This window comes from Macaca thibetana, chromosome 7, assembly GCF_024542745.1.
Source record: "Macaca thibetana thibetana isolate TM-01 chromosome 7, ASM2454274v1, whole genome shotgun sequence".
Lineage (NCBI taxonomy): Eukaryota > Metazoa > Chordata > Mammalia > Primates > Cercopithecidae > Macaca > Macaca thibetana.
Genome location: NC_065584.1, coordinates 96,259,903 through 96,287,728, shown reverse-complemented (window position 1 = coordinate 96,287,728; position 27,826 = coordinate 96,259,903). Strand labels below are relative to the sequence as shown.

The following is a 27,826-nucleotide window of genomic DNA, read 5'->3' as shown; positions in this document are numbered from 1 at the left end:
ATTTTTATATTTTCTGGTGTCAAAGTCAGAACTTACAGATTCCATCTAAAAGAAGCTCAGGCATGATTCTTTTCCCAAGAAAAAGAGAAGATCCTAAATATGCGTATATATTCAGAAGACTATAAATGGATGTGTATAAATAGAATAGTCACTTATTACTCTTACTCTATTAGATAAAAAATTTAAAATATATACTTTTTGTATGTGTCCAAATACTATTTTTGTCATTGGAGTTTTATATATATAGCTCAGTGTCCCTAAAGAGCTAGTAAATAATTTAATTATTGACTTGAATTTGAAATCTTAAGCTCACCCAAAGAAAGTTATCAGATGTTCCAAAATGTGAAGTTAGTGTTAAAATATAGTGATAATTTCCTTTCATGAGCAAACAACTACTTCGGGAAATATATTTGATTAGAAAATTTTTCAAGCTAAAGACATTTCTTTTGGATAAATTGCATGGCTAAATTTTATAACTTGGCAAGCGTGCTTTGCTGATAGCAAGTAAGTAAACTTTTCCTACAAATAATGCTTTTGTATTCCACACAGTGTATTTTTAGTCCAAATTAGGAATACTAGTTTTTTAAAAAAATGTTACATAGTAAGTTTATACATATATATGCACAGACATACAGATAAAGTGAACATTAAACTGAATCATAGAAATATATTTATGGGCCAGGCGTGGTGGCTCATGCCTATAATCCCAGCACTTTGGGATGCCGAGATGGGCAGATCACGAGGTCAGAAGTCTGAGACCAGCCTGGCCGACTTGGTGAAACCTCATCTCTACTAAAAATACAAAAATTAGCTGGGCCTGGTGGTGGGCACCTTTAATCCTAGCTACTTGGGAGGCTGAGGCAGGAGAACTGCTTGAAACCAGGAGGTGGAGGAGGTTGCAGTGAGCTGAGATCTTGCCACTGCACTCCAGCCTGAGCGACAGAGCAAGACTCCCTCTCAGAAAAAGGTGTATAAGGATTCTGATGTCTTACTAATTGAAGAAAGCAGGTAAATGATATTGTATAAAGACTGATCCCTTTTTGTGATAAGTGTGTGTGTATGTACATGTAAGCATGTAAAGTCTAAGTACATATCAGCATATTAAGCTTTTGTAGATGGGAATTTTTTTCTTTTTTTTTTTTTTTTTTTTGAGTCGGAGTCTCGCTCTGTCGCCCAGGCTGGAGTGCAGTGGCCGGATCTCAGCTCACTGCAAGCTCCGCCTCCCGGGTTTACGCCATTCTCCTGCCTCAGCCTCCCGAGTAGCTGGGACTACAGGCGCCCGCCACCTCGCCTGGCTAGATTTTTGTATTTTTTTTAGTAGAGACGGGGTTTCACCGTGTTAGCCAGGATGGTCTCGATCTCCTGACCTCTTGATCCGCCCGTCTCGGCCTCCCAAAGTGCTGGGATTACAGGCGTGAGCCACTACGCCCGGCCGAATTTTTTTTCTTTTTTAAAAACTTTCTTTCTTTCTTTCTTTTTTTTTTTTTTTTTTTACCATTGCCATGAGTTATATCAAAAAAAAGCAAAGAGAAGTTGTTTGTAATTAGAGCTGAATTTTAGAGGTTCATTTTATTTGCATATTACAATTGTTCTTGAGCCATTTAATGTGATATTGACTGTTTCTATTCACCATTTGTATTGGCACCAGCCATGTTCTTCAATAGCACTCTCAAGGTGGCAAGAGTTTCTAAAAATGATAAGAAAAACCAAGGGGAGAACAAAATCTTCAAATTCTATAGTTCCAGGTGACTGTTTCCTGATGATGACTTGAGTTGCCATGGGTCCTTACTGAGCTGCCTGTTATTTTTATCAATTGTGTCTCCAAAGTGCTCTGAAATCCTCAGTGAATACAGCAGTAGGAAAGGAAGTAGCCAGTCCTTATGAGGACTTAGTGATTTTTAGTTTTTATACAGCTCTTTCCTTCTAGGACAGCTCAGATTATTTTATAGAAATGTTCCCAAATCACACAGAATCCCTGCGAGAAGTAAGATAAGGAATTTTCTGTCAAACTTAAGAGAAGATGATATAAATTTCACACCTTTAGAGGTGGCAATAGAAGAAATACTATAGAAACAAATTAGTGTACATTAACTTGGAAAATTAAAGTAAAATAAATGAATATTTAATTACTGCTACATGCATTGCCATACACTCTTCCCCTTTATAACTTCAGTAGTAATACTAAAAATAGCACTCATGAGGCATTCTCAGCAAATGGCCGAAGCCTGCTATCATTGAAGTATATTGGATCATTCAGTTCTCAAAATGATCCCTTGAAGTTGATAGTTTTCTATCTCACAAGTGAAGATATTACAGCATAAGGAAACTGAGTAAATGGCCCTCAGTTATATAGTTAGTAAAAGGAAGGTCTGAGACTTTAATTCACCATGTCCATCTAACTTCAAAATTTATTCATTCATTCATCACATAAGTATAATCCATCTACCAGGCATATTAGGCACCTCTGGTCATTAATCTTACCTTCCAAAGGAGCTTTGATTTAGAGAAATTTCATAATATACTCACAGGTGGTCCAAATAATGTTTTCTATATTTAAATATGTTTGTAAAATATGGAATAGAAAAGTTTAAGGTGTTTTTTGATTTTGTTTGTTTAGAGAGACAGGGTCTTGCTCTGTTAGCCAGGTTATAGTGCAGTGGCATAATCCTAGCTCATGGTAAACTCTAAATCTTGGGCTCTAGCAATTCTCCTGCTTCAGCTTCCTGAGTAGCTAGGACCACAGGCACATGCAACCGCAACCAGCTAATTTTTTTTTTTTTTTTTTCCCGGTGGAGATGGGGTCTTACTGTGTCACTCAGGCTGGTCTCAAACTCCTGGCCTCAAGTGATCCTCCCGCCTTGGCCTCTCAGAGTACTGGGATTATAAGCATGAGTCACTGTATCCAGCCTGTTATTTGTACTTCATTTCTTAACATAGTTTAATATTTTACTCTATATTATGAAAGTTGTAGGCTAGGAAATAGTAAGCAGCTTTTTAAAATGGTTTAGATCACATACCCTCTCCCATCCGTGGAGTGTCCCTCGAGATGAAGTTCTATGGAAGTGCTTTTAGGGCATTTTCTGAAACCGTGAGTAGGTCCTTCTTGTGGTCTGGTCCCAGCTTTCTCCTCAGTCCTCAACTCTCTGTTGCTATATTTTCTCAGCTACCAGGTTTCCTAGCTTTACCCTCTTTCTTCTTTCTTCTAAATTATAAGCTGCTGTCAGATTTATATTTCTAAATCTTGGCTCTGAACACTTTAGCCTGCTGCTCGTGAGTGAACCTGAATTTCCTTCCCTCTTCGTATTAAAATAATTCCAGATGAGCTAAAGGCTTAAGTGGTGAGGAAAAAAAAAAAAAAAAAAAAAGACTATAAAATCAGTGGAAGAAAACATAGCTGAATTAATTTAAAATTTTGTACAACATTGCTTCTAAACAGGATGTTAAACTACAAAGCCATAAATACAACTTAGGTAAATTTGATGAAATAAAAATGAAAATCACCTATTGCCAGAAATCACGTAAGTCTAAACAAATTCTGACGAGACTTATAGTCAATGGTTGATTGATTTCCATAATGAAGGGGCTCATTTAAATCCATAAGCAAAAGACAAAACCGTGGGCCATTCATATTCATTTCTCCAGCAGTTTCATTGTTAAAATTTTCCTCTGAATATAATCGCTTACGGACTCCAAGATAATTATAGAAGGATGCCTATTGCAGTATTGTTTATACTAGTTAATAAAATTGGAAAAGATATTAATATCCATTATTTAGTAACTAATTACATAAACTAACACAATACCATGAAAATATATTCGGTTAGTTTTTTAAAAAACAGTTGATCTATATTGCTGGTATGAGCAGAGCTCCAAGGAATGGTAACTGTGAAAGCATGAGTCCACTAAAAACAATTCCATTTTTTTTTCCTGTAAAATGCCCAAGAAACTATATATGGTGGGTATATTAGACAAGTGAGAATCAATGAAGAGTACTAGAGTAGAGATTTTACTTTTCATCCCTTTCAGAGTTGTGTGCGTCTATTACTTTTCTTAAAAATTAAAAAAAAAAAGAAAAGAGTACAAACACCTGTATTTATTACAGATTATAAACTAAACTCCTTATTTTGCCTTTATAGGCTACTTGGGCCTCTGACTCATCTGTTTTTTACAACTTTATTTCTCATTGTATGTTCTTCCCTTAATCTCTGGATAGATTGAAATGCATGCTCGGCACCACACCACTCTAGTCATTTTGAGTCTCCTTTCCTCCTTCGCTTTTAGAGCAGATGCCTCCTACTGGAATGACCTCCTTCTCTGCCTGTTCTGATCCACCCATATTTCCACTCCCATCTTCTTTATTGCAGCCTCCACTGGTACTCCAGCTAGAACTAATCTTCCCCACCTATGAGCCATTATCATTCCCAGGTTCACTTCTGTTGGGACACTTCCTTCTTGAACTTTGTTTTATATATCTGGGTTGCCTGCTGCCCCTTAGGTGAAGAAGAGCAAGATCTGGGTTGGATGCACCTTGTAACCTCCTGGAGTGCTCAGCACAGAGCCACACTCGGAAATGGCTGGAAGCTGTTTGTGGCTCATTAGCATGCCTGACAGATGCAGCATCGAGGGAGACATGATGACCCGTAGTGTCAGTGGGCAGGAGTAGAAACAAGGGCTGTCACATGTGGTCGTTAGGAAGGGAAGTGGGTGCAGCATTTTTAGAGGACTGATGACTGGCTGTTAGTTTTGCTTAACATATATATATGCGCATATATATGTATGTATATAGATACATGTATGTGTATATATATGTACTGCTGTGTGTTTGGAATGGAGCAGGACACTAGGGCCATGAATGCTTAACATCCTGATAGTCAGTCTACGTTTGAGGCTGAGGGACTCCATCAGGTCCACATGGCAGAACTGGTGACGGTCCCAGAATGGAGGCACCGTCTTTGGACTCCTGGCTTCATTCTCCTCGCCGAATACCACACTACCACAAGAGCCTCATTGTGTCTGAAGCTCCCAGTGAACAAGGTTAAAGTCCACCCATTCAGGTGTCATCTCATCATTTGTATAATCTGGGAGTTGCATTCCTGAGTGGCCGACCCCTTTTCAGAAGCTGCCTAGTTGAGATGTCACTTCCCTGACAGTGAGGCACTTAGGCTCAGAGAGAAAAATCACAATGTGCTCCCCCTTCTCTCAAATTTTCCCTAACAATTAATGCGGCACTAACTTGACACCCTCTTTCCTTGTTTGGCTTTGTAAACCCCGGTCCCTTTTTCTATTAATTCCAGACATTAATATTTTCTTTCACGCAACTGCCGCCATTCACCCGTGAAACAGTTTGAACATTATGTAGCTGTCAAGATGCCTGGGGATTACCCAGTATGCCTTGCCTGTGAGAAACTGACACCACTGAGGCCTAGTTTTGAGATGTTTATTTTGAGAGTACGCTGACAAGCATGAAGGCCTGATCCCAGAGTGGCAATTTCATTTAATTAAAGGCCTCTTTTTATTATAGTTTTCCCCCACTTTTTTATATATATATATCAGAATGATTGTTAAAGTCTGCCTCGCCAGAGGTGTTCTCTTCTGCTGTAGGAGGGAGGGGGTGGGCGATTGCACTCTCACTAGTGAGCATTTCTCTGAATGGCTGTGAATGCATTCATTTTTGCTGTTCTCAGAACTGCCCCTGAACACGGTGTGTGTGCGTGTCTGTGCGTGTGTGCGCATGCATGTGCATGTGCATGCCCAAGTTTAAAATAAAGACTGATGGGCTTCCACTCCTATGTTACCAAACTTAAAATGTGAGATTTGACTATGTATATGTATATATTTGCAGCTAATTTAATTTTTGTTTAAAGTTACTACCCTGGCAATACTGCAAGGCTGACTTCTCAAAATCGTGCCTTACTTAATCTAGTAAGGCTTTTAAACCATGGCTGCTATTTTACTTCGTAGCGATGTTTATTTCAGTTCAAATAGCTGGGAAATGGAGTGCATTCCATTTTCCATAATTTTTAGTACTGGAGTTAAATGGAAATAATAAAAGGAGCTGAAAAAAGAAAAGAATGAAGTGTAATGCATGATGGATATTAATGATTTGATAAATGTTGTGATAGAGTAGCCTAATTAATTTTTGATGTGATATTCCTAGACTATATTGGCTTGATGTTGATATCAGCACTTCATTTCAATAAATATTCTGGGGGCCTGTCTTGGGTACTGTCCAAGGCACAGGGGAGATCCCAGTGAACAGACCGGGCTGTTGGTCTTTGTATGCTTATTCACTGCTGTGTTTCAAAATTAGCTATAGAATCATAACTCCCCAAATCAGATTTTCTTTCTTTGTAGCGTTATCAGCTGGCCTTCATTTAGCTCCTCATTGGTTGCTCATTCATTTGTGCCTTCTTCATCCACCACTTACTAGGTAGTAATGAACAAGTGTATTCCAAGCGTTGTATCATGAGACGCACATGCATGTAACACACGCACAATACATAACTCATGTATTATGTTTTGCAGGCATTTTTTTTTTTTTTTTACTTGCATTGATCTGAAAAGTGTGGAGGAGGGTCTGCCATCAGCCCTTCTTTTTGCTTTGGGCAGAGTGACTGGAGGGACATTATTCATTTCTTTTGGCGTCTGTTTCAAAGCTCCCGGGGAGGAGCTGGGCAGGTCAGCGGTGTCAGCGCTGAGGCCAGCTGAGGGCCTGGCTGGTGTGGAGTTCAGCTGGCCTGGCTCAGACAATGTTGGCTGCTTTAGTGCAGGTGCGGGGAGGCAGCAAAGAATGGCAACTTTGTCAATTTAATCTCTTACGCCTGCAGTTTCACTTGTAGCCCCAACGTGCCATCTTTTGAGCCAGTGATTCCAGAGATTTATTTATTATGATTATATTTTCAAGTACAGGATTCTGTTGAATCAGCCATCTGGCTAAATGTTTGAAACTGATTTCTTTCATTTTGCACTGACTTGCTGCGGTTCCTACGAGGGGGTGGGCTTCCCCCTAGGACTTCTGACCCTGTTAGCTGGTGCTGGTAGATTTTACTTCTTGAATTTTTGTGACTAGTATAGGGGTGACCTACGAACAAAGAAATGAAACAAAAACTACTCAAGGAGCCCGTTTATATTCTACCACTAAAGGGAAAAAAGTATTATTCATTTATCCCAAACTGTTTCATATCTCCCTCTGTCCTCCACCTCCGAGGCCTTTAATCTCTGTGCAGGGAGACATTAGCCTGGGGAGTGGGGAAACGATCTTTATTTAGTGAAGGTCTCAGGCTTTTACATGTATTTTAAAATTCTGTCTTGTTTTCTTTTTCTTTTAAAGGCACAAGTGATCCTTATGTGAAATTTAAGCTGAATGGGAAGACGCTGTACAAAAGTAAAGTCATATATAAGAACTTGAACCCAGTATGGGATGAGATAGTGGTATTGCCAATACAAAGCCTTGATCAAAAGCTACGTGTGAAGGTAATCACAGATGGCTTTCAAATATGCTCCTTTATTAAAGACATTTCTCAGCAATTTCTCATGTCCTCTTAGATGTGAACTTGCCAAATTAATTCTTTTATTAGGACAGATTAAAATAATATAGAAGAAATTCCTTATACTATTTGTTGAAACTGTATGTTTCTCTTCGATCAATGAGATACACTCCAGTGAAAATTAGAGTGAAAATAATATCTACATTGATTGTATTTCAGTCTACCAAATGTGGAAGAATTATTACTGGTACTGCAGTGGCGACAAGTACTAAAGCCTTTCTCATTAGGAATATCTTTATACTTAATAGAGCTTCAAGCCACCAGTTGTAAGCATCAATTGCTACAACATCTGGGTTAAAACTGCATGAGTTGAGTGCAGGATGAGATTGCTATAGAAAATTTAGCAAATTTCTATTTAATTGGCAGATCTGCTCACTGTGGAAAATACTAAATTTTAATGACAGACTATTTAAACTACAGAGAGTGGTCCATTGTGCATAACATTTCAGTGGATATAAATACTGCCTTAAAAGAAATTATTGCTGTTATTTTGATCATAGCAGGCAAAATGGACAAGATTGAATAATTTTGTTCTCTGCGTTGGCTTGACTAAATTTCTCTTTAAATATACTATGCAAAGTATTTCAAGATCTGAAAGACTGATTTCAAAATTTCCAACCTATTGCGTTTGTTAATAATTTGATAAACTTGATTGGTTTACCATAATAATGTGTTAATTGACCTCTGTCCTCTTTGTAGGTGTATGATCGAGATTTAACCACATCTGATTTCATGGGGTCTGCATTTGTAATTCTCAGTGATCTTGAGCTTAACAGGTACCGTATTTTTACTTTTAAATTGTTATTGATGAATTTTAGAGGGAACTCACGATAATGTTAAATGGTGCTTGTTGAGGTCAAATGACAACAACAACATATCTAAACAAATGAAAGAGAACTTTAAAGTGTTATAACTCTCAGTGTATTTTTAAGGATTTTTGCTTTCTGGGTGCCAAATATATTAGTCAGATGTTAAATATTTTATAATGCATTCTAAAGTGTATATTGAATTTCATACTTTGATTTGTTAGTATTCAGTTTCATTAACGTAACTTAAAATTAAAACAAGTGTTTACATTTTATTTGGGTGTTAGGGGAGGGGGATCATTTAACCAACTGTTGAATTAAGCAATGCCAGGTTCTCTACTCTGAATATAACTGTTTTATTTTCATTAAATTTTGTGCTTTCTTAACATTGTGTCTAATCCTTATTCAGAGGTAGGAGACTTTTGCCATAAGCTCTTGTTGCGTGTAGGTCAATATAGTCCTGTCAATAAGTGGTAGCATTGTTTGTTGCTTTTTGGTTGTAGAACAACTGAACATATTTTAAAACTGGAAGATCCAAACAGTTTAGAAGATGACATGGGAGTGATCGTCTTAAATTTGAACCTAGTGGTAAAACAGGGTGATTTCAAGAGACATGTAAGTGGGACCTTTTGTTCTTTTGAAACCGCTCATTTTGTCCTTTTGAAGTGGCTCATTGCAATTGTCCCTTGATAGCTAGCAGATGACTGATATATTTGCCATTATTTTAGGAGGGTTCAACATTTTATGGAATCTTAAAATATCTGTTTTTTAATACAATGCTCTTTGAGGCACCGGCAAGGAAATTGGTTAAGGAATTATTTCTTTTATGTTATTAAGATGATCAGGCTTACATTTGCAGCATTTTGCTTTCTTCTTTCACTTTTAGCTACCAAGTTTTCCATTGGGAGTTCTTTTGGGAAGATACAAATGTTAATGTTCTCTGGTCTAGTACCTGCAAATTTCTAGTTGATATAGTACCTATCAAAGAGGTCTGTTACATCAGTGAAGCATTAGATTTTGTCACAGTATGATTGGGACTCTTCTTACAAGCAAAAATGTGGATACAAATCATAATCTTATTTTATTTGGGATTATATCTAAGGCTATATTAGAACAAAAGCATCTTGGATTATGACTTATTTGAAAAGTATTTTTAAAGCCAATTAAAATACCTGTTTTTTAAGATGTGTTATCATTTAGCATGTTTATAATCCAATATAAAAATATGAAGCCTATTTATAATTAGGTCTCCAGTAATGCTTCTTGAATTGAGGCAGTGGGGTAGGGGAGGAGAATATTTTTCTTTTGATATCACTTATGCTTTTAGTTGTAGTTTTTTGTGATGAAAATCATGATTGATTTACTAGTAAACTTGTAGAAGATAGTTTAAAGCAGTAAGAAAACTGTAATGTGCCTTTTCGGTTGCCTTTTCAAAGATTCAACTAAATATCTGCTATTTTTAATTTGAATTCCTTTTATTACTTCTTTTTCAAAAGTGGCACTGTTGGCACTTGGGACCTCAATAAAAGAGAGATTTTAATGTTAAAATGTCTTAAATTAATGTTGAAAATAAAAGTATTTTTTCTCACCCCACCTAAAGAAGTAGGGATTTTCTTTAGTTTCTTCTTCATCTTCACAGCATTGCTGCTGCATCTGTGACTCTGGGTTCAGTGTCAGTGATACAGTAGGTGACCGGTGACTTGAGCTGGGGGCCAGGTTATAGCATGTAATGTAAATAGTTATTTGTCACATGGTTGACAACTTGCCAGCTGCTATCTTCAAAAATTTTCTTATATATTCTAGTGGGGTTTATAAAGGTAGTTGATTTCTCCGTGAAAATAGCTGCATATCCAAATGACTGCCTTTGTGAATTTTTCTATAGCACATTAGATTATGTTCCGCAGTAATATTGGCACTTAAAAGATATTTAATATTGTCAGAATTTTGAGTTTTAACATAACGCCATTTTAGTTTCAATTTATTTTAAATTGCAGAACAGTTAATACTAGACACAGCTTGGAGTTGTTTTTGTAAAAGATCTCAAAGAGACGATCTTTTCAGGGCTTAAGAATAGCCACAGTTTCCTCTCAGTGTAGGCCTGGTTTCCTCTGACTCCCCACCTCCCATGTTGAAGACTTTGTCAGAATGTCTGTCCTCTCACTCATGTGCTTCCTTATTTTCTTTTGTCTTTGTCTGGCAGAAGCCTAGTGTACAATATATTGATTATATATACACACACAAATATATTTTTATTCCCATATATATGTACACACACACATATATTTATCTTGTATATACACGAATATATATTTATCTCCATATATACACGAATTTATCTCCATATATACACATACATTTATCTCCATATATATACACATACATATATTTATCCCCATATATACGCATATATATTTATAAATGCATATATATCTCCATATATATACACACACACATATATATTTATCTCCATATCCATATTTATTCAAGTTGGATTTGTAAAGGTAGTTGATTTCTCCGTGAAAATAGCTGCATATTCATATAGCTACCTTTGTGAATTTTTATATCCATATTTATGGATATGGAGATATATATGTGTGTGTATATATGTGAATACATGTATATACACACCTATATACACATATATATGGATCCATATATACATATACACATATATGAATATATACATGTACATATGGAGATAAATATGCGTATATATAACATATATATAATGGAAAATAGAAAACTGCCTACTTTCTTCTGATTGATAGTTTTTTTCCATTTATATATTTGATCAAAGAAAATTAATTGAGGAATAATTTATTCTGGGCCATGTGTGATTATTCAGCTAACGGTGCATATTGGGAGCCCTTAGGGTAACATAGATTATCAGAATCTTTGTTCTTTTCATTGAGTTTGAGTTAATATTTAAAGAGATTTTTTATATTGGGATTTTAAGTGAGAATGACTAGCATTTGGGACTGGAAATCAATAGATTATTTAAGTGAGATAATTTGTTCATAAATTTCCATTTTAATTTAAACTCTGGTGGAGAGATTTCAGTTTAAAGTCTCAGTTTTTTAACCCGTTTTTCTTCCAGTCATCTTTGAGGTAGCCTTTGTTGCTTTAGAACCAAGCTGACAAAAATCTCAGTATGTACAAAATGTTTATGAATTTACTCTTGTGTCCAGGGACTTAAATGTATATGAGAATGGTGCAGGCAGAAGGGAAGACATTGGCTAGAAGGCTGACAAACATGCTCTGTGTTCTTTTTCACGGCAAAAACAGGAAAAAATGTAGTAGCTAAAATTTTGGGCTCTGTTCTCAGACTGCCTGGGTTTGAATCCTAGATCCACCAGTGGTCTGGTTAATTCAAAGAATTATTTAATCTCTCTAAGCTATAGTTTCCTCATATGTGAAACAAGGATAAAAAGAGTGTTTTATAGGGTTAAGATCAAAATTATCAAATATGGTGCTTGGAATTGGGTAGAGACACTCAATATATGGTATTTGGTAGTATTGTAGGAAGTGAATAATAATAGTCATTTTCCATTAATTTATTTACATGCTTTGTTTTATATAATTGTTAAAAAAAAATCAAATGAGTTCCTGTATGTCAAAGGGCCTAAATAGTCCTGTGTACCTAAAAGATGGTAATTAATTTTGGTGGTTGGTTTGGGTGAAAATATCTGTCACTATTTCAGGAAAATACAAAAAAAAACCCCCAATATTAATATCCAGATAATAGTACCTATAACTCTGTTGTATGCTGAATTTTGAACTCACAATTTCACTGGGGGACATGTAATTAATGAAGAATATTTTTCAGTCATTTCTGTACCAACATTTCTAGTTGCTGGTCAATGCAATGTAAGTGGATTTCCCCTGAAGACTATTAATTTTCTGGTTTCTAATGTATTGGGAAGACATATTGGCAAAGTGGACTGGTCATTTACCTAAAGGTATTTTTTTCTTAAGAAAAATAGTAAATGTGATCTGCTCAATTAGGTTTATAACTGAGTTGTAATCTCCCAAATGGATCCAACTTGTAACAAACAGTTAGCTGGTTAACCAGCCAGAGTAGAGCTTTGCAGTACTGAATGGTGATAGGAGTAATGAGACAGTTTTGCTTGGAGAGAATTTGTAGACAAAATTCAGCAGCCTTAGCATGACAGAAGAGAGATCAAAAGAGAACAGTGGTGAAGTTTCTTGCTATTTAGAAATTTTTTTCCTTTTCCTTAGATACTGCATTAGCACATTTTCTTAATTATGCAATACTTATTCATATTTTTTCTATTGTTTTGAATCCTGAGATTTACTCAAAGTAAATGGAATTATTTTTTTCTAGCATCTAAAACTATGGAAACCTAAACATCAACTATTAGTAGTCATGAATTTCTTAAACATTTTTATAATATCTGAGTATTTCAAGCAGAAGAAACCTTTCTATTTTTTTAGAGAGAAAAATATGTTGTTTTAAGATAATTTTTAAAAATGTACTTCCAAAGATTGAACAGCATTTTTATGTCATTGCTTTTTCATACTGAATATTTAGAGAAAATGATATAACAAAACACATACATGTGATTTTTGATGTTGTTTCTATTTTCTTCCTCATATGTGCTTTCTCTGTAACCTCAGAACTTGAATATTAATTATCTGAATGTAACCTGGACCATCTAACATAATATAATTACATTGATAATGATTCTATTTTCTTCTGTTTTATTTTGCCATTTTCACCATTCCACGGACACAATCTTTAGCGTTGGTCAAATCGGAAGCGATTAAGTGCCAGCAAGGTAAATATACTTTTTTTTTCTTTAGATCATTTGGTTAAAAACTTTGTCTTTGTAGCAAACACAAATGACTACATGATAGATATTACCCAGCCTTTACGTCGAACAGAATTATTTTCCTCTTTCTGCTGTTATGAATAAGAAAACAACCTTCCTTTAAAAATTTTATTTAATAAGGGTGTTGCCAGATGTTTGAGCTGACTCTTGTTTTAGTGGTGACATTTTATATGTACTGGCCATGTTAGAGTGTTACACTTCATTAAGCTTGGATTATTTAGAGTTTAGCATGGTTAGATTTAGTCCCTTTAGGAAGTTATTTGCCATGAGATGGAAACTAGCATCGGTGTTGTAGGAGCAATGTAAAGATTGAAAGAAATATGTAGTATACTTTTTAAGTCTCTTTAATGTCTTTTGAAAAAGCCATTTATATCTTCAGTAAAATTTCCTTTAAAGCTTTCTCATGAATTGCTGATTTTTAATTTTTTACATTGCTAGAATCTTTTTAAGCAATTATACAATTCTGTCTGATTTATAAAAGGTGCAAGAATGCATTATTAATTTATGAAGTTATTAAAATAGCCAATTGTAACATAAATGACTAAATGTGAAAATTAGTGTAAAAATCAACACAACAAAAAAGTATTTATAACTTAATTTAGCAGCACTGCTACTTTGTAAGGAGAAATAACAACAAAATAATTCCTATGAAGTGATGCAATTTTGAGACTATTCCTTCAGTTTCTGAATTGTGGTGGTGGTGGTGTGTGTGATCGGAAGATGTACAGATGATCTCAGTGAATGCCTGTATTTGCACACACACATACATGTGCATACAGATATGCCAGCTCTGATTTCTAATGTCACTGTACCTCAGTTGCTTATTTCTCTACATAATAAGGAGTTTGAAACTGGGGGCACTTCCAGCTCAAAGGCTGGAGTTTGGATGCAGATGAGAGACCGTGAGAGAGAGAGAGAGAGAGAGAGAATTTTAAACTGACTTTTACTAGTCACTTAAGAAGTAAGCAAACTTTAAATTTTGCTTTTGAAAATATGCAGGAAACAAAGTTCTGACTCATACTTACTAAAATATATACCTTTGCATTTTGAACACTTTAAATAATTCTCATAAGGTGTTTTGTTGCCATATGAGTTCACTTGGTTCCCAAGACTCTGTTTCTTTTTAGTAATAAAATTAATATTCAAGAAATAATAACATGGAGCCATCTCAAAAATTCCTTCAACGTTTGCCTTATTCCTTTATAGTCACTAGAGGGTAGAAGAACATCATTTCTCACCACAGGACAAAGCCCAGCTCTCACTCTCCCATATTAAGAGTTTCTGTAACCACCCAAAGCAGTAAAGTTTCCCAGAATGCTTTGGGGAAGCCTGACAAAGCAGTATTTTCTCGTTTATTGATTCTGCTCCTGCACTAAAACACTGGTACTGTACATCAATAACCATCTTTAGTTAGGGAGCTTTGGTCTGTGGAAGAGCACTGGCAGTTTGTGGAAGAACATAAAGGCTAGAAAGAAAAATTGTGAGCTTGGGGAATATTGGAGTCTAGGGAGGACAGGAGAGGTTATGGAAGAATGGCCAAAGGAATGAGGGGGGATAGAAAAAATGTTGACGACCTGGATAAAGTTATCAAAAATATGAAGCAAGCAGAAGATCCCGGAGAGCAGTATTTATATGTATACTTCAGAGTTGTGTCTTAGAACTGAGCTGTTTGTCTTTTTTTGCTTTTTTCCCATCACGGTAGTTTCTCGAATTTGACTTCAGTGCACTGGGCTCAGGGATATAATACACGCCCATCCTGAGTATACATGTTTAATAAAATTCTAGATAAAAAAAGTTCACTTTATTAATTTTTGAAAGCTACTATCCTCTTATTCAAGGCATGCAAGTTGTATTTTGCTGAGAAATTTCAATTATGTTGACTTTTTGCTTCTGAGAATGTACAGTTTTAAAGAGAAAAGTCAGGTAGTGTCTGATTTGGCTTATGGAAATTAGTCACATGGAGACTTTATAGACACTTGATTAGCAATCTGTAAAAGTAGTTAAAATACCCTGGTCGGCCTATCTTTTGGTATTTTTAAATTATAAGGTTCTATTTTAGGATTTCCACATTGTATTTAATATTATGTAATAATTTAACATAAAGAAGATTACTTGGCTTTGAGTATTAAAAATTTTACTAGTCCTAAGTAATGTACTACCTAAAAATATCATTGGCTTTTTCACCTGAATCTTTTCCTTATAATAACTTTATTTAGATAATTTCTTCTTAATGCCATACATCTATAATTTTGCATCATCCAAAAGGTTCCTGAATGGTCTTTGTAGATTCTTTTTTTCAACTGTTTTCTTACTATTTGGCCCTGGATTTCAGTATAGTAAATACAAGGAGATTGCCTTTAAAAATAGGTTCAGGTTTCACGCAAAAGCCTTTTAAAATGGGCATTTAAATAAGAATTGGGAATTTGATTTAGTAGAGATGAGTTAGACACCTAGTTCTCTTTATGTATTTACTATATACAATCTTTGGTGTGACCAGATTTGTTTCCAAGCCTTATTTCCCTCTTTTCTAATTTGTGTAACAATTCGAGAACTAAAAAATATTAACAGTGGTTATTTACCTTACATCAAATAGTCTAATATAAAGACAAAAAAGCAATGATAAAAATGGCTTTGACAAATTACTGATTGTGTTCAGAAACTGCACATATTCTGTTTCTCTCTCTCTCTCTCACACACACACACACACACACACACACACGCACCCCACACAACCCCTGCGATTATTTGGGTGTCTATAGGTGTTAACGTCTGACTACAATGGCTATTTAGTTATGGATTATCTTTACTTTAGATGAATTTTCACTGAGATAATTACGTACTCTTACATAGCCTCTCTTTTGACTCTCTGTTGTATATATTACTATGTCTGCTGTCTAAAGTAAGAAACATGACTTAGACTAGCGTAATTTTTTTTTTCTGCATGAAATTAATTGACTAGTAGTGCCAATTGTTGGCCTGTTTGGTTTTATATTCTTTTATTTTGGTTCCTGTCTGTTATTGCAAAGGCTGACCTCTGCAAGATACATTCTCTAGGCACTCCTATCAGCTGGCCTCCACCTGGCTACGTACACTGAGAGGACAGTCATAGCATTTGGAGGGAATCAATCTCCCTTCCCCTCTCCCTCTCCTCTCTGCCTCTCCTCTCTCCCTCTCTGACCCCCTCTTCATCTCCACCTCTCTGTCTACCTCTCCCTCTACCTTTTTCCCCTTCCCCCTCCCCCTTCCCCTCCCCCTCTTCTCCCCTCCCTCTTCCCCCCTTCCCCTCCCCCTCTTCTCCCCTCCCCCTCCCCCTCCCCCTCTTCTCTTCTCCCCTCCCTCTTCCCCCTCCCCCTCTTCCCCCTCCCCCTCTTCCCCCTCCCTCTCCATCCCCCTCCCTCTCCATCCCCCTCACCTGTCCCTTGTCCCCTCTTCCCACCCCCCTCCCTTCCCCCTCTTCCCCCTCCCCCTCCCCCTCTTCCCCTTCCCCCTCCCTCTTCATCCTCCTCCCCTGTCTCCCTCTCCCCATCCCCCTCGTCCCTCTCCCCTTCCCCCTCGTCCCTCTCCCCTTCCCCCTTCCTCCTCCCCTTCCCCCTTTCCCTCTCCCCCTCTTCCCCCTCCCCTCTCCCCCTCTTCCCCCTCCCCTCTCCCCCTCTTCCCCTTCCCTCTCTTCCCCCTCCCTCTCCATCTGCATCCCCCATCCCCCTCCCCTCTTCCCCTCTTCCCCTCTCCCCTTTACCCTTCCCCTCTCCCCCTCTGACCCTCCCCCTCTCCCCCCTTTCTCCCCTTCCCCTTCCCCCTCTCCCCGCTTCTCCCCTTCCCCCTCTCCCCCACCTTTTCACCTTCCCCCTCTCCCCCTCCCCAAAGTAGAAGGAGGATGAAATGAATGGAAACATTTCAGGATAAAATAATATGAAATATGATAAGATCTCCAAACTATTTATTGTAGGGCTCCAAACAGCTTGCTTTTCAGTGTGTCCCCTGGACCAGCCGCAGCTGGTAATGGTTAGAAATCCAATGTCCTGGCTCCCATCTTAGACTTCTTCAATCAGAAACTCTGCGAATGAGGCGCAGTCATCTTTGAACAAGCCCTCCAGGTGACTGTGAAGCACCTTCAAGTTTGAGAAGCACTGGAAAGAACTAGGATATAAAGAAAGATGCTGTGAATTGTAGGAGAAAAAGCAAGTGATGTAAGGAAGGGCAGGCCTTGGAGGCCATGCCTCTGGCTCCTAACCAGAAGGTGATGGAGGTGGGCTGGGATTAAGGTAAGGCAAGAGAGGTACTCTGGGTGCAAAACATAAAAGGGCATCCGGGACAGGGCACGGTGGCTCACACCTGTAATCCCAGCACTTTGGGAGGCTGAGTCAGGTGGATCACTTGAGGTCAGGAGTCCGAGACCAGCCTGGCCAACATGGTGAAACCCTGTCTTTACTGAAAATACAAAAAATACTCCTGTAGTCCCAGCTACTTGGCAGGCTGAGGCAGGAGAATTGCTTGAACCTGGGAGGCAGAGGTCACAGTGAGCCGAGATCACGCCACTGCACCCCAGCCTGAGTGACAGAGTGAGACTCTCTCTCAAAAATAGTAATAATAATAAAATAAAAGGCATCCAGGCTGATGCACCAGCCCTGCACTTGCAGGACCTGGAGGATGAGCCCTGTACCTCACTGCTTCACACTATACCCATCCCTGGATAGGGGTGCTTATAAAGTATTTTAAGTAAGAGATATAGAACAGTAGAGAAGTGAAGGCTAGCAGGATTATACAAGTAATTCAAGAAATACAAGACGATTAATACTATTGCACATGAGTCCAACATTTAACTTTGAGCTTCCTGCAGGTCAGGGAAAAAAGAAAATCTTGTTGAATCACATGGCCTTTGTTGTTGTGTTGTTTTGTCTCTTGTTTTTTTTTTTTAGTAGTAGGAAATGCATTAGAAGCATTTCCCTGGTCCTAAAATCTGAGAGTCATTGGGTATGTGCAGTCTTTAACTATTTTTTAAAATCTTCTCTTAATCCAATTTTTATTTTTAAGTACAAAAATTGAGTGACAATTTTATCTTATAATTTAAAAATATTAAATTTAATGCAAAGCTTTTATAGCTAATATATTGTGCACAGATTATTTATGTCTCTGGAACTGATACCATTTTTATCTACAAGTATAAATTGCAACTTCTGTGGACTTTTTACATGTGGGAAATTTAAAAGGTTTTCTTTATATTCTCATGCAAGGATTTCTGTATAGTTCTAGGACAATTTATGGGTCCAGTATCCTCTTCAGATGATAGAGAGGAGCTGCAGAGAAGAATTTTCCCTGGAAGCCTGTTCCATGGATGTATGGATCTTCTCATGTCATGCAATAAAAGCTGTTGACAAGGAACAGTAGTTTTACATGTTGAAAAAGCTTGAAAGGAATATTTCACTGAAACATTTTATAGGCTCAATGTTTTCTCTTTAGTTTTCAAAGCAGTGGTCAACATAGTTGGAATCTGACTTTACTCATTTTTCTTACGAAGTTGATTTTTTTAAATGCATTTGTTTCCATTGGCTACTTTCTTTCCCATAATGACTTAGGAAAAACAATTAATGAGAGTCAAAATGGGATTTATTGGCACCATGGGACCACTGATATGTTTATACTTCTGTCTGTGAGACTATGTATGGAGTACCAGTACGTTATTTGACACCTGGCAGGTATGCTCTGGCCAGTGCCTTTTCTTACTGTCCTCTTTATTGATTGATTCATTGGTTTTTTGTTATGTGCAAGAGAGTATTTTGGGGTATTACTTGGCATGGTCAGTTCTGGAGTGCCACCTAGTTGAATGTAATCTTGCTTTTGATGGCCACAGGCTGTGGCTCCAGTTCCTGACTTCATGCCCTCCTTTTAGGATTTCTTTCCTCCTGACCTCTCTGCCACTCTTCCTGGCCTGGGACAGATAAGAGGCACCAAGCTGACCTGTCCATCCTCCTTCAGTTTCCTTTGCAGCCGTGCCAAAGTTTCCCCTTTTGGGATACTGGAATTCATATCACTATCTCCCCAGCCTGTCCCCAGGCCCAAAACATCAAATAATGCATGCCACCAAACTGTAGTCCATTTCGTGTATTCCAGCAATGACAGTACATTCACTGTTTTTAGAGTTTGTTCCTAGATCAGAAACTTATGAGGATTCCCTACCTGTTTGAATCCACTGGGTACAATTTTAGTCTCACTCCAAAGTTTCTCCCCTTCCTGCCTTGCGATGGTCATGAAGGAGTATATTAGTGTGTTCAAAACTCTTTTACAGAAGTTAATATGTTTCTAAGTGGCACAGCACACCTTGTTTTCGCTATTAATAACTAGCCAGTGTGCCTCAGATGGAAGTCACTTTTCTGTTTTAGAAGAATGGGTGGGGATTCTGTGAGGTGGGGGCTGAGAAAGAGAGAGCAGATGAATGAATCAACATAGGAATAGCGAAAGGTCTGATCCTTTGGGAGGAAGGAGAAAAATAACAAAACCCTGATGTACTGTATTGTATCCATTATATCTGCTGAGAAATTAGGGTCAGGGCCCCGAAACTTTTCACTATCTCTTGGTGTCTGTTTCAGTTCAGGTGGGGTGGGTTTCCCCTGTGATGGGTCATTTCCTCCTCTCCTTTCACATTCCAGGCTGCATTAAGATGACAAATTTCATGTATAGGCTCAGGCACAGGCATGAAAACCTAAGCTATTCAGCTGAGTGAGTGCAGATGAGTTGATTTATTGTGGGGGAAAAAGGGGTGTTTGAAGAGCACAAAAGACTTTTGCGAGCCCAGCTCTGCAAGGAAGCACACATTAGATAGCCCAGGCCCTACCCCAGACCCCAGACTCCCTGGTCTGAGGCCTCATCAAACCTATCAAGTATGGAAGAGAAATGTTAAAGTAATTAAGAGACTTCTTTAAAGTACACACACCTCCTCCAGAATGTGTGGATCACAGATGAAACTTTATTTGAGAAATAACCTTATAGCGGTTTGCAGAAATATTTGGGGTGTAATAAGTAGAATAAAGGTCTTGTGTTCTTTTCTATCTGTGAACTCTGCAATAAATACTTCTCCTGCCCTCCCTTTAGGAGGGGGGAGAAAAAAATCTTGGACAGCAGAGAGCAAGTCCATCAGATCAAACATGACTGCGTTAAATACTAAAATGTTCAAAGTCCGACTGAGATAGATAAAAGCTTTGATGGAAAGTGGATATTTCCCAGGGACATTACAAGCAATAATCCAGATGTTATGGTGTAATGCAACGAGTGTCCGTGGATAGATCAGGAGCTCCAGCCAAGTCGCGCCTGATACAGTCCTCAGCCTTGCCCTCCCATGCTGTTCCGCCATATGGAACCGATCTCTAGGCCCCCTTAATAACCAGCTTTGGATTCCATTTTCACAGAGCTCATAGAGCTAAGTGGAGCTGCTTTATGGACAAGTTAGATAGAAGCCTTTCCAAGATAAACATCCAATTTGAAATTAGGACATACCAAGCCGCAAAATTATTTTAGGGCATATTTCATGGAAGTGCTGCCATTTTTCTTAAGCAATTGCCAGACTGTAGGATGCCCTTTGATCCTTTGTGGACATTACTCCCTTTTTTATAAAAAGGATTTTGAAATAGTTGCAGTGTTTAGGGAGGAATATATCTGTCGGAACTTTGAAGCATGGCCGTGGGACAGGTCATGCTTTAGCTTGTTGGTTGGCAAATCAAACTTTAAGAAGAAAAAAAGCAAAAGGAGGAATTGCAGCAGGATATATGAATCAAAATCTCATTTTTGTTTTAAAGGTAGAAGTTTTTAGCCCATATATCTAATAAGCTAGAAAATGTATTAAGTATATCAATATCTATATAAATATCTATAGATATATGTGCATATATGCAGATATATCTATTTATATGTTGTGATGGTATGTGTTTATGAACAATACAAAAATTACCTAATTTTAACTGTTTCATAAACCTTTATTGAGTATGTTATATCCGGAATATGTTATTTTTATATATAATAACAATAATAATGATCATATATTATTCTGGATGGAATATATTCAATAATAAAGGTTTATGAAATAGTTAAAATATTCCTATACATATATTCCCATATATATGTGTGTGTGTGTATATATATATATATGAAGTAAGAAGGAATTACTCCTGTTCACCAGAGAAGAGGATATTTCTTTCTTTTCAAAATTATTTCCTCATTTGCTCCTTCTGTTCTATCTCACCACCTGCAAAACCTGTGTGTGTGTGTGTGTGTGTGTGTGTGTGTGTGTGTGTGTTTGTGTGTATGTTTTAAGAGAAAAGTCACATGGATATTTATATGGTTAGACTTTGTGTCCCTACCCAAATCTCATCTTGAATTGTAATCCCCGTAATCCCCACTTGTCAAGGGAAAGACCAGGTGGAAGTAACTGAATTATGGGGGTGGTTTCCCAGTGCTGTTCTCATGATAGTGTGTTCTCATGAGATCTGATGGCTTTATAAGTGACTCTTTCCACTTCACTTGGTACTTCTCCTTCCTGCCACCTTGTGAAGAAGGTGCCTTGCTTCCCCTTCACCTACCACTGTGATTAAGTTTCCTGAGGCCTCCCTAGCCACGCTGCACTGAGTCAATTAAACCTCTTTCCCTTATAAATTACCGACCAGGCAGTTTTTTATAGCGGCATGAAAATGAACTAATACAGATATGAAGTTTGGGAATATGTGTTTTCTTAAATGTATTTTGTTTAAGGTTGTCATAAATGGTCAAAATACCTAGTGTGGCATTGTTGCGTCATTTATTAAGAGTCTTGGAGTGGCCTGGGTTCGATGAGGTAAGCTGGTCTATAATGACTATGGTACTGACATACCATTTGTTGTGATAAATTGTGACTAACTGGTGTCCGAGCAAATTGGTGTCTAAATGATCTGGAAGATATAGCGAGTGACGACAGGAATGAATATATAGTGTTAGAAATTCATTGCTCGGCGATGATGCTCAGCACCATTTACATTCTTCAGCCCATTTGTTTCTCCTTCAATAAAGAAGCCTATGCTTGTGTTATTTCACTTATTGAACGGACAACGTAAATGAACTCTGCTAACTAAATGCAGCGTGTGGATCATGTGGGGATCCCAATTCAGACAAACTAGCCATAAAAAGGCATGGTTGAGACCATCAGGGAAATGTGAATATGCACTGTGTATTTAACATGCTAGACAACTTATGGTTAATGCCATTGAGTGTGATCATAGCGGGATTGTTACGTAAAAACAAATGTGGATTTTGCTTTAAGATATTTCAACTGGAAAAGAATGAAGGTATAGGTAAAATAACATTTGCAAGACAGTGAATCTGGTGATTAAGTACATGGAGATTTATTATACTCTTCTCTTTACCTTTGTGTATGTTTGAACATTTACATAGTGGAAATTAAAAAATGAAGTGTGACTACTCTATTTACAACTTATAACAGGACATTTGCCTTTTTCCTCTAAGGTATGTATGAGTGGTTGTAATATAATTTAGCAAAGGTAATAAGAGTTAAGTTATTGAACCCCTCCTGGGTCCCAGGTGCAGTGAGATGTACTTTATATACTCCCTTCCCTCCCACCCCCACCCCAGGTCTGCAAAGCTCATTTGGCCAGCTAGGCCACTGAAGGCTCTATTTGGAGTAGTGAATCTTACGTGGTCTGGGGCTTTTGGCAGTACCCCAAGGAATAAAGAGAAGTGGAGACAGATTCAAATGTGAAAGATAAATTCAAAGTCATTATTTCTGAATGCCCAGAGATATTTTGCTTCCTTGAAAAGCAATGCCTTGTTCTTGTATAATATCTGTTTCCCAGAATGCCTTTCTTCCTCTCACACTATTAAAATAGCTAAAGGCCCAGTTGAAGGAGTCCCTCCAAAGAGCGCATCTGGGTGGGAGTACAGGCCAGTGCCAAATCAAAGTGTTGCATATACTCATCCTTCACTATATTATTACAACTCCAAAGCTTGAGAAGGAAGTCACATAACTGTGACAGCAGCTTTTCAAAACCAATGAAAAATAACACTTTTCACCACGCAGGGAGGAATTTTTTTTTTGTAATCAAATATTGAAAGTTGGAATTCCTATGACCAGCAAAGTCACTCTTAGGAATTAGAAGCAAGTTTACATGTCATCTTTATTTTTTGCTTTAGTCCTCTTTGATACGCAACCTGCGGCTCTCTGAGTCCTTGAAAAAGAACCAACTCTGGAACGGGATTATAAGTATAACTTTGTTGGAAGGGAAGAATGTCTCAGGAGGAAGCATGACAGAGATGTTTGTCCAGTTAAAACTGGGACATCAGAGGTATAAAAGTAAGGTAAGTTCTATCTTTCCATAAGGAGAACAATACATTTAAAATAAAAAAATTAAAAATTGTTTCCCACTTTAAATTTTACTAAAGTAGAAGTAATTTATGTTTAGCCCTCCTAACTATATTAAGGAGCAGAAAACAAAATAATTGTATAGATGCAGTCAATTAATGTGGGTATTGTATTAATTGCTTAGTATAGTTTATTTTAATTTAGTAACTCAGCGCTAGAGAAAGCTTATTAAATCATAGATTTGAATGTGTGACTTATTTTCATTTTGAAAATAAGAAAATTATGTTTCATAGAATGCGGGAAAAGGATAAGTAAGAGTTTTCAAAATGCTACAAAAATAGAATAGCATAATACATGATATTTGGGTTAAAAATGTGAGATAATTAAAAATATTTGCTTTCTCTTGCTTGCTAGTCTTCACACCAAAAATAGTATCTAGTGCTGCTGTTTTTTGCTGTGATTAAAAATAATAAACTATCCAAAGTATGAAAAGTGATTTATTTGAAACAACCACAATGGCATTTTTAACTGTCTTTAAAAGTAATTCATCTTATTCTGCTGATCCAAATTCCATTTAATTTTTAATCTTAGTAATTTGGTGTGGATTTTATTTCAAAAACTATAGTCCCTAAACCATGATAATTAATTAGTTTTACATAACTGTCAGACAGGAATATTTCCTATGTTTTATGGATTGAAGGAGCTCTGGTGTACTTGAAAGTTACATCACTTGCCAACAGTCACATAGGAAAAAAAATCAGTGGACACTTTTGAAAATATAACCGAGGATATTTCTAGCATCGAGGACATAGCAGATATAGACAAGTTGGAAAATGATTTAGGGAGGCAAGAGGTTGTGCGCACTGCACAGTTTTCAGTACAGAATCAAATATTAGATGTCATTTACTCTAGCACAAAGTAGAGAATTGAGGCTCATGTTGAAGAATAGTTTATAAAAAATGTGAAAGTTGAGGGCGCGTTAAGACGGAAGTATGCAGATAATTATTTTAACCAGGTAATTTCAGGCTTTGCCTCACAGTGAGGGTATCCAGAATAACCATATCTCTCTACTAAGATTCCTTTAGCTTGCCAGGGTCGGGCTAAGGATTTATGGAAAAATTATTCATCACTAAGCACACTTAGCCCTTCGGACTGAAGTGTAGAATTAGTTCAGTATCTGCTACATTCACCCTTGGGGAATACTGCATTTAATTTGTGGTCTAACAGGGTTTTCCTTTTTATTTTTCTCTCTCTCTGGTTTCTAAATTTTGTGATCCAGTATATTAAGCCTGATGTGAAAAACAACTGAAATAATTTTACATGACATTGGCTACAGCCGAGGTCTGAGTTCTCTATGTTTTTCTTATGCAAGAATAGTTGGTACCGGGATTTAATACATGACACTGCACCCCTAGAGCCTAATACTCTGGGACCAACATTCTTGCTTACTTTGTATTCACAAATTTAATCTCTATGTAAAGGAAACAAAAACGAAAATCCTGCCAATGAACCAAACATAGAAGCAGTTTGAATCACTTTTGAAGAACACAGAAACACTTGTGGAGTTTTCATGTCACTCTTGTGAATTTTTAGGTTTGGCTGCAGTGGAATTTCCTAGTCTTCCTCCAATCCTAGTGACTGGATTCACTAACTTTGGATTTAAAAATAGGTGGCAATATATAAATCATGGGTTTCTCATTTAATGCATCTGACAGATGTTACTTAAGACCCCAAACTGTTAATGTATATAGTTGGTAAGCTAGCATAGAATGGATATGCCAACAAAACTGTTACTTGCATTCAATTGAGCAATTAGTACGATCTCCTATAAGAGAGACAATTGGAAGGTGTCTGTTTTGATATATGTCCACTGTGTATGTGTGTGTATACATAATTTATGGTTTCTTGTGAGGTAACAGTATTCTTTGTAACTTGGTGGATAAATTATTGGATCTGGGGGGCAGCTAAGAGAGTAGTAATGTTTTGCCAATTCTTGAACCCACCAAGTCCCTTTCATTCATTCTAAAAAGGGAAGTTTTCCTTTATAAGGGGTGAGGTCCGTCATCTTGACTCCCTGCAGTTTAATGATGAAATTAATGTGTAGCTTCTGTAGCAATGAATGACATTTTAAGAAAATAAATATTATAACTGCATGTTTTCTAGACACTGTGTAAGAGTGCAAATCCGCAGTGGCAGGAACAGTTTGACTTTCACTACTTCTCTGACAGGATGGGCATTTTGGACATTGAAGTGTGGGGAAAGGACAGCAAAAAGCATGAGGAGCGTCTGGGCACGTGAGTCCCCTCTGCTTTCCAGTGGCGGGAGCATGTTTCTGCATGGGGCTGGTTCTGAGAGGTGATCTCTGTGTGTTAGGGCTGAGGGCACTACCTTGCATCCCTCACCCCAGAGTGCCAGCAGTGAGCTGGATGGCCAGTCCTAACTGGGGGAAAGATTGCTTTTCATTTTTGTTTGTTTAATTGGGAAATGTCATTCAGTCTTGATTAAAATAATGTGTGTAAGAAATTATCTAAAGAAAGTTAACCTGCTATCTCAGACTATTCAAAACATTTTATATAAATTTCCAACATACCCTGTAATTTTAGTTTTGCTACCTAGTGAAATGTTATATAATTTAGTAAAGATCTAAGGCTAGGTGTTCCCATGATGGAAGCATTTCACTGTCCTTGATGTACTTTATAGCACACCAAGGAATGGAGTTTGAGGCCAAATCTATTTTATTTTATTTCTTTACTTTTGGACCCTCTCAATTGAGATCCTCACATGTGTAATGAACAATAATATCAATATTATTGCTTCTTCCTAGGGTTGTAGTGAAAAATAGAATGAAATGAAGCAGCATAGGTGCTGTAACCAGCATACAGTAAGCAAAAAAGGGATGCTGGCAGAAGCACAGATCATCTTTGAGCTTCAGAAAAGCCCTTTGAGTTACTGGTATCATGCTAATTCTATAAATGATGAAGTGCAGCTTCAGAAGTTTACACATTACTTGGCCTTGGACTTAGTCATGAGCTCCAGAGTCAGGATTTTGTGTTTTCAAAGACCAAGTAGTTTTCTCCATCAAATCACTTGCCTTGTGTTCATTCTGTATACATATTGTTTGTACGCAGATCTTAAATTTAGAACACAGATGTTGAAAGGGATCCCAACCACTATGGTGTGTCTTTCTCGAAGCTGGATCTTGGGTTCAGGGAGATGCCTTAGGGTCACCCCTTGAGGAATGCGAGGGCCTCCTTGCATCTCTCCTCTGTGGCCAGAGCATCTCAGCTTTTGCCTGTGCTCTATATTGGGATTCCATTTGAAGAAAGGGTTTTGTTGCTGAAAACTAAAGATTGAAAACCATTTATCTAGTAAAAACCCCTTCATTTTACAAACAAGGAAATGCGGAGGCCCAAGGAGGTGAAATGTTTTTTTCATCAGTAAGGTGTTTAGAGGCATAAACAGGTTCAGACCCAGCTAACCCAATACCTGTGCAGGGCTTTTTCTCAGTCAAATGCTTAGCACAGTGTCTGACTGCTTGTTGTCATTGGCTCATCCCACCTCAGAATCCTGAGATAGATGTGTGAGGGGTTCAGTACCTGCGGAATGTTGCTCCAGTGTCTCTCAATACGAGTACCCTGTTGCATGGGACTGTCTGGCATGTTGCAATATGTTTAGCAAACCTGGCTCTCACCTGATACCAGTAACTTCCCTTGATTGTTGTGTGAAAAACATACAAGCATATGTATGCACACACATGCACACCCAGCACCCCTTTGTTCCATAACATGTATGCAAACACCCCTAGAGGACCAGCACTGCGCCCACTTAAGACTTCTGACCTCACCCTCCACATCTCTGGTTGCATTACTTTTTTTTTTTTTCCCATCAATATTTTAATGCACTTAGGTTTCAAAATAATGGCATTCACACGTATACAGAACTAAGCATAAGAGTAAAAAACAAACCACAGACAAATCTGCAGTATTTTCTTTTGAGAATAATTGTTTTGAAGCTACTTTTTTTTTTTTGCACCATCTGCACATCCCCAATTCTATGCTTATCTTTTAGAATGCAATCATTTCTTCCATGGCCATCTCCCAGCCAGGTTTGCATTTAGGAGCAAACCCACTTCCTGTGGTCCAGTCTTTTACAGACATGGCCTGTCGGATGACTTCTGTGACCTTGTCTCTCTCTTCTCCACTCACACAGGGTAACTGAGATAGCTCAGGCTCAGGTACTTCTCAGTATCTCTGATGTTGTCACTGCTCTGATATACCAGGACCC

At 37.6% G+C, this 27,826-nt stretch overlaps 1 protein-coding gene across 3 annotated transcripts in view; it reads left to right on the top strand.

Annotated features, from left to right (window-relative positions):
• Positions 1 to 27,826, top strand: part of MCTP2 (multiple C2 and transmembrane domain containing 2) — a 259,899-nt gene that overhangs the window by 101,845 nt on the left and 130,228 nt on the right. For 2 of the 3 annotated variants that reach the window (XM_050799764.1, XM_050799767.1), the window contains exons 5-10: positions 7,331 to 7,473; positions 8,247 to 8,323; positions 8,857 to 8,968; positions 13,117 to 13,152; positions 23,374 to 23,538; positions 25,706 to 25,836. In XM_050799764.1, coding sequence (XP_050655721.1) covers positions 7,331 to 7,473; positions 8,247 to 8,323; positions 8,857 to 8,968; positions 13,117 to 13,152; positions 23,374 to 23,538; positions 25,706 to 25,836 — 664 coding nt within the window. Of the gene's footprint in view, positions 1 to 7,330; positions 7,474 to 8,246; positions 8,324 to 8,856; positions 8,969 to 13,116; positions 13,153 to 21,363; positions 23,539 to 25,705; positions 25,837 to 27,826 lie in introns of those variants that run through there. The other variant, XM_050799766.1, reaches the window with a different exon arrangement.